Genomic DNA, 7,038 nt, shown 5'->3' with positions numbered 1-7,038 from the left:
CCACCAACCAGCTTGAGAACTGTCTTCCTGTTTTCATGGGTGAGAATTACCAGCATCTGTTGAGGAGAAGTACACAAGGGACTGTAAAAGGTAATGGGACAGCTTCTTCAAGAAAATAAGACAAAGGAAGGAGGACAAGACCGGGTTGGCCCCTTTGTTTGCTACCAAGAAGGCTCCATAGCCCTGCTGTGGGCAGCAACCCTGTAGGCATGGTAAGGTAGGGACAAAAGGCCATTCCAGACCTCTGTAATTCCTCAGGTGTCTTTTAATTCAACAGGGACTGGAGGGCAGGACCGAGTTGGCCTCTGTGCTCACCCCTAAGATGCACCAACTATGGGTAGCAGCCACATAGGCACGGTAGATGGGAGTCAAAGCCACACTGGACCTCTGGGATGCCCTTTTGCCCATTCCAAATAAGTGTGTCTAAGGAAAACCTGAGATTTTTTTTCCTGTTCCCACTGTCCTTGCCCATATCAACAGATGGTGGTATGACTCATTCAAGGGAGAGAAAAATTTTTTTACTTAATTGTTCATGCAAAATGACTTACAGAAAAAGAGAAGGGGAGCGTGTTATAGATGAGTAATCCTATGGTTGACTCTCACAGCTAAGGAGCAAATATTAAATATATGTTAAGAGAAGTTTTGTAGATGTACAGTTATCCTTCCCCTCCCCCTTGCATTGCTATCACAGGATGGCCTCAGTAGTTGGGTATTTGGGAGGGTTGGCTTGTTCCTATGGCAGCACCTGACCTCCAATCAAGGTGTGAGACAGTGATCTCCACCACTGGACAGTGAAGAAGGAGTCGACTGACAAGACTTTGGGAGGGGCTGGAGGTCTAAAAGACAGAAAATCCATTTTGTAGATGAGCACATGGTGACTGAATCCTTTGCTTCTGATTCTGTATTGTTTTCTTTATTCAGTCTTCTGTTGTATTTGATAAGGTCTTAATAAGGCATTTAAATTTTTGAAAGTAAAAATAATTTCTCACATGGGGTTGGGGAACGTGGGGAAAGGTTGGGTCAGCTCTCAAGGTAAAACTTCTCTGACCTGGCCAGACCTCCTTAGGAGAAACCCTGGATTAAAATTATCACAGAATGCAACAATTACATCTTGTGTAATAAGAACAGCAATAAAAGACACCCTTTACAATAGCTTTACATATTTCTTAGAAGCTCTTTTAAATATTTCTCCATAAATGTAAAAGGAAATCATCCTGCTAAACTGTGCGAGAGCAGAGGGAAATCAAGGCAGAGCCATGGTTTGTCAGGACTTTCTGAATCCCAATGAGCCCTGTGGTGCATTTGGAGCTGAGCCCTGGAACATTAGGGCCAGAGAGATTGCACAAACCTTTCCAGGAGTCAAAGTCAGAAGAAAACCCCAAAGTGTCTCAAAGCATGAATGGGTCCAACTGAGGTCCATCCCCAACACAGGCTCCTCATGGACTCCTTGGAGGAGAGAATTGGAGGCCAGGATTGACCAAAAACCTCTCAGAGTCTCAGTGTGGACAGAAAATTCCAAACTACCTTAAAAAAATTGAGAAGCTCAAAGCATTACTGAGCACCTCTGAGTGTCAGTACAAAGCTCTCCAGGGACTCGTTAAAGCAGATAATTGGGGCCATGATTGCACAAACCTCTCACAGAGTCTGTATCAAAAGGGAAACACCAGGTACCTTCAAATAACTGAAGTACCTTGAAGTATTAATGAGCCCCACTGAGTGTTGTTACTGACAAAGCCTCTCCAGGGACTAATTACAGCAGATAATTGGAGGCCATGACTGCACAAACCTCTCAGAGACTCCAAGGCAAAAGCCAAAGCCAAAGTCCTTTGAAAAACCTGCAGTCCCTGCAGGGAGCATGAAGGAGCCCCCAGGGCCATTGCTGAGCAAGGCTCCCCAGGGACTCCTTGCAGCAGATCCTTGAGGCCACTGGGATGTGGGCTAGGGGGGGATGCTGAGGGCAGCACAAGGGGCTGACAGTGCCCAGCCTGGCTGGGGCTGTGCCAGGAGGCCCCAGGGCCTCAGGACAAGGTGTCTCCTCCCAGCCCTTGCTGGCACAGACCCTGCTGTGCCCCAGGCCACCAAGACTTGGCTTCTCTTTGTCCCCACCTGTCATCACTGCCTGCAGTTCTCTGCTCTGCCTGGGGCCTGGGGACACTTGCTCAGTCGTGTCCCTCTCTGGGACCCATTAAAAGTCCAAGAAAGTTTGGAGTTGGATTCTGCCTTGGAGTTCTGGAGAGGTTTCTTCAGCTCCCTCTCAGGGACTGATGTCCAGGGCCTGAGCACAAAGCCCCAGAGGCTGATTAAAGTCCTTGTGCTGTGTCTGTGCTGCTGAGCTGGGCTGGGCTCCTGGCCCAGACGCAGCTCCTGCTCACCAAGAAGAGCTTCAAAAGCACATTTCTCTTGATGAGCAGCTCTTGTGCCAGCCCAGCAGGGCTGGGGCACTGCCTGCAGCCAGCCCGGGCACAGCACAGAGGCACAGAGAGCTTCAATCAGTCAGGGCTGGGAAGGGGCTGAGAAGTGCCTGGGGCACAATCACTGCCAGCCCTTGGCACAGGAACCTCTGGCTGCAGGACAGTGCAGCTGCAGCTCCTGGAGCCATCTCCTGCAGCTGGAACATGCCAATGCCTGCAGAGCCTGTGAGTACATTCTCTGATTGTCTCTTGTGCAGAGCAGCCAGGGGTGCCCAGGGCTGTCCTGCAGAGCAGGGTCCTGCAGCCCAGGGCGCTGTGCTGGGGCAGGGACTCTGCTGCCTGCCAGGGACAGCTCTCAGCCAGCTCTGGCAGCTGCTCCCAGCACTGGGGGACAAGATCTGGGTGGGGGGAGACAGCTGGTGAGGCTTGGAAGTGTCCTCCTTGTGTGGGGAGGATGCTGCATTGTTCAGGACTGCTCCCAGCATGGCATTTACCTGCAGAACATTTCCAAGTAAGTTATACAGGGACCACAGCGATGCAGGGACTGGATGAAAGGGGAAATCATGGTTTTTAAATCTATTTTTCAGGGTTGTCTTGATAGGAAATTGCACATAGATATTTATCTCTCAGTTCAGGTTTAAAAAAAACAATCCTCTCAGATGTTTATAAACCAGGCAGTTACAGAAATCAGCACAGAGCCCCTTAGAGGCAGCATCAGTGATGCTTTTCCAGACTCCTCAGGGTTGCTCTTGTTAGCGTTCAAAAACACATAATCACATAAGCGATTATATGCGGTGCTTTTTATTCAAGAGCTCTGGGAATCAGGGTAGTTTCCACCCAAATCTGATTCTGACCATACATTCGAGGTGAAGGTGTTTTATACACTATCATTACTTAACTTTCATGTTAATTATTAAACTTATATTCATCTATTGTATACACAGATTTCAGCTAAACAAAGCTCCCTTTAAATTTCCAACATAGTTTCCCATAATTCTTCCTTTGATAATATAATAATTATATTTAATTACTAAACAATCATCACATCTAACAATTATATCTTTTATCATACTGCTTACGCAGGTGCAGTGATCTGAGAAAACACAAAGCCCAATATTTTCAAAGACTATGTTTAACATTTTCCAGGGCTCCACTATCACTCTGACGTTGCCCTCAGAGCCTGCAGAGCCAGAGCTGCCCCTGGGCAGTGCCTGAGCTGGGAGGGCTCTGCAGGGCAGAGCTGAGCCCCCAGGGCTGGGCTGGGCTCTGGCAGCACTGGCAGGGCCCAGCCCTGGGCACAGGGAAGCAGCTGCTGGCAGGGACAGCTCCAGGCAGCAGAGCCCTGGGCAGGCAGTGGGGGGAAAGTGCCCCCAGCCTGTGCTGGGAGATTTCAAGTCCTCTCCAAACCCGACTATTCCATGATTACTTTTCTTACAGATCCCCATGCCAAGGCACCACAAATGTCCAACAGCAGCTCCATCAGGCACTTCCTCCTGCTGGCATTGGCAGACACGCGGCAGCTGCAGCTCCTGCACTTCTGCCTCTTGCTGGGCATCTCCCTGGCTGCCCTCCTGGGCAACGGCCTCATCATCAGCGCCGTAGCCTGCGGCCACCACCTGCACACGCCCATGTTCTTCTTCCTGCTCAACCTGGCCCTCGCTGACCTGGGCTCCATCTGCACCACTGTCCCCAAAGCCATGCACAATTCCCTCTGGGACACCAGCAACATCTCCTACACTGGATGTGCTGCACAGCTCTTTTTTTTTGCCTTTTTCATCTCAGCAGAATATTCCCTCCTGACCATCATGTGCTACGACCGCTACGTGTCCATCTTCAAACCCCTGCACTACGGGACCCTCCTGGGCAGCAGAGCTTGTGCCCACATGGCAGCAGCTGCCTGGGCCAGTGCCTTTCTCAATGCTCTCATGCACACGGCCAATACATTTTCCCTGCCCCTGTGCCATGGCAATGCCCTGGGCCAGTTCTTCTGTGAAATCCCTCAGATCCTCAAGCTCTCCTGCTCACACTCAAACCTCAGGAAATTGGGACTTCTTGTGTTTTCCATCTGCTTAGCACTTGGCTGTTTTGTGTTCATTGTTTTCTCCTATGTGCAGATCTTCAGGGCCGTGCTGAGGATCCCCTCTGAGCAGGGACGGCACAAAGCCTTTTCCACCTGCCTCCCTCACCTGGCTGTGGTCTCCCTGTTCCTCAGCACTGCCACATTTTCCGACTTGAAGCCCACCTCCATCTCATCCCCATCCCTGGATCTGGCCCTGTCAGTTCTGTACTCGGTGGTGCCTCCAGCCCTGAACCCCCTCATCTACAGCCTGAGGAACCAGGAGCTCAAGGCTGCAGTGCAGAGACTGATAACTGGATGGTTTCAGAAACATTAAAATTTTGGCCATTTTCTACAAATCACTTGTAATAAAAATCATCTTTGATATTTCTTGTTGTTCTCATTTCGGGGGTTCTGCTTCTTTGTTTTACTTTTTCCGTATTATCTACAAATAAATTTCATTGTTTGTGCCATTTCTCATTTTGTTTCTCTCCAACTTCCCTGTGCCGACAGACTGGGTCAGTGAGGGGCTGCGCTCTCGGTGGCTTTAAAGGCACTAAAGGATCTCCCAGCAGAGTTTTCTGCAGAGATGCCCTTTTGTTGCCTTCTCTGGAGCTGCAGCAGCAATGTCTGTGTGCAGAGCTGGGGCAGATCAGTGCTGGCCCAGCAGCTGTGCCCAGCAGCAGCAGCAGCAGCACTTGGTGTTGCCAGTGCTGCTGCCGTGGCCCTGCCCCGCTGCCCTGGTGGCCCTGGTGTTGCTGCAGGGCCTGAGTGCTCTCGGGGCCGGGCACAGCCCTGGGGGTGGCAGTGCCGGGGCTGCAGCAGGGACAGGCCATGTAATATAAATCACCTTTGATGATGCTTTTGGGTTTAGTTGTGGGTTTGTTCTTTTTTTCCCCATGTTTCAGTTTTTTAATATTGTCCACAAAGAAAAGCCATTGGGTTTGCCATTTCTCATTTTGTTTCTCTCCATCTTCCCTGTGTCCACACATTTTGTCAATGAGGGGCTGCACTATGTGTGGCTTTAAAGGAACTAAAGAATCTCCCAGCAGAGTTTTTTCCAGAGATGCCCTTTTGTTGCCTTCTCTGGAGCTGCAGCAGCAATGTCTGTGTGCAGAGCTGAGGGCAGATCAGTGCTGGCACAGCAGCCCTGCTCCTGCTGGCCACACCATTCCTGATCCAGGCCAGGAGCCATTGGCCTTCTTGGCCACCTGGGCACACTTCTGCCTCATGTCCAGCCTGCTGTCCATCAGTCCTTGCAGGTCTCTTTCTGCCTGGCTGCTGTCCTGGAACTCTGTCCCCAGCCTGTAGCACTGGGGCCAAATATCAGGGCCTGGCAGTTGGATTTATTCAGCCTCACCTTGTTGGATTCAGCCCCTGGATCCAGCCTGTTCAAGTCACTGTGCAGAGCCCTCTGACCCTCCAGCAGATCAACACTCACATCCAGCTTGGTGACATTTTTGAAAATGTTCTTGGTTCCATGGGGCCCCTCAGTGCCACAATGGCCTCTTGGTTACACCAGGCCCTGCACTGTCACACTGGTCTCCTTGCTTCCATGGGGCCTCAAAATGTGACAATGGTCCCCTTGGTTCCGTGGGGATTCACAGCATCAGAATGTTCTTGTTGGTGCTGCAGTTCCACAGTGGCCCCTTGGTTCCATGGGGCCCCAGGGTGTCACAATGGCCCCATGGTCACAGGAGGTCCCACATTGTCACCATGGTCTCTGGGGTTCCACAAGTCCCCTCAGTGTCACAATGGACTCCTTGTTTCCACAAGGCCACACAGTGTCACAACGTTCTTCCAGATTCCTTGAGGCCCCATCGTGTCACAGTGGTCCCTTGGTTACACAGGATCCTGCAGTGTCACAATGTCCCCTTGGTGCCATGAGGCCCCGTAGTGTCAGAACGGCCCCTTGGTTCCACTGGGCCCTGCAGTCTCCCAATGGTCTCCTTGGTTTTGCAGTGTCAGAATGGTGAAACCCCTTGGTTACACGAGGCCCTGCAGTGTCACAGTGGCCTCTGTGGTTCCACGAGGGCCCAGAGTGTCACGGGGCACTCCTTGGGTCCATTTGGCCCCACAGCACAGCAGTGGACCCCTGGTTCTGTGGGGCTGCACGGTGTCACCATGGTCCTCTTAGTTCCACGAGGCCCTGCAGTGTCACAATGGCCCCAGAGTGTCCCAATCATCATGGAATGACACAATCAAATAGGCTGGGAAAGACCTTTGGGATCATCAAGTCCAACCCATGCCCTGATACTGCCTTGTAACCCAGACCATGCCACTAAGTGCCACTGGAGAGGGACAGTGACTCTGCCACCTCCCCCCTGGCCAGCCCATTCCAGTTCCCACTCACCCTTTCTGTGAAGAACTCCTTCCTATTGTCCAGTCTGAGCCTCCCCTGATGCAGCTTAAGGCTGTGTCTTCTTGTCCTGCCCTCCAGCAGATCCACACTCACACCCAGCTTGGTGCCATCTGCAATTTGTGAATGCTGGACTCGATCCCCTCACCCAGATCATCAGTGAGGATATTAAACAGGACTGGGCCCAGCACAGATCCCTGGGGACAGCCCCA

The 7,038-nt window shown here is 51.4% G+C and overlaps 1 protein-coding gene across 1 annotated transcript; it reads left to right on the top strand.

Moving 5' to 3' along the window:
- Nucleotides 1-3,871: 3,871 nt before the first annotated feature.
- Nucleotides 3,872-4,804, top strand: LOC118701021 (olfactory receptor 14J1-like). The gene has a single exon (XM_036405594.1). The coding sequence runs from the start codon at nt 3,872-3,874 to the stop codon at nt 4,802-4,804; it is 933 nt and encodes a 310-aa protein (XP_036261487.1).
- The last annotated feature ends 2,234 nt before the right edge of the window (nt 4,805-7,038 follow it).

The sequence above is a fragment of the Molothrus ater genome, unplaced genomic scaffold (assembly GCF_012460135.2).
Source record: "Molothrus ater isolate BHLD 08-10-18 breed brown headed cowbird unplaced genomic scaffold, BPBGC_Mater_1.1 matUn_MA117, whole genome shotgun sequence".
Lineage (NCBI taxonomy): Eukaryota > Metazoa > Chordata > Aves > Passeriformes > Icteridae > Molothrus > Molothrus ater.
The sequence above is the reverse complement of the archived record's forward strand: the minus strand, read 5'-3'. Positions and strand labels throughout refer to the sequence as shown.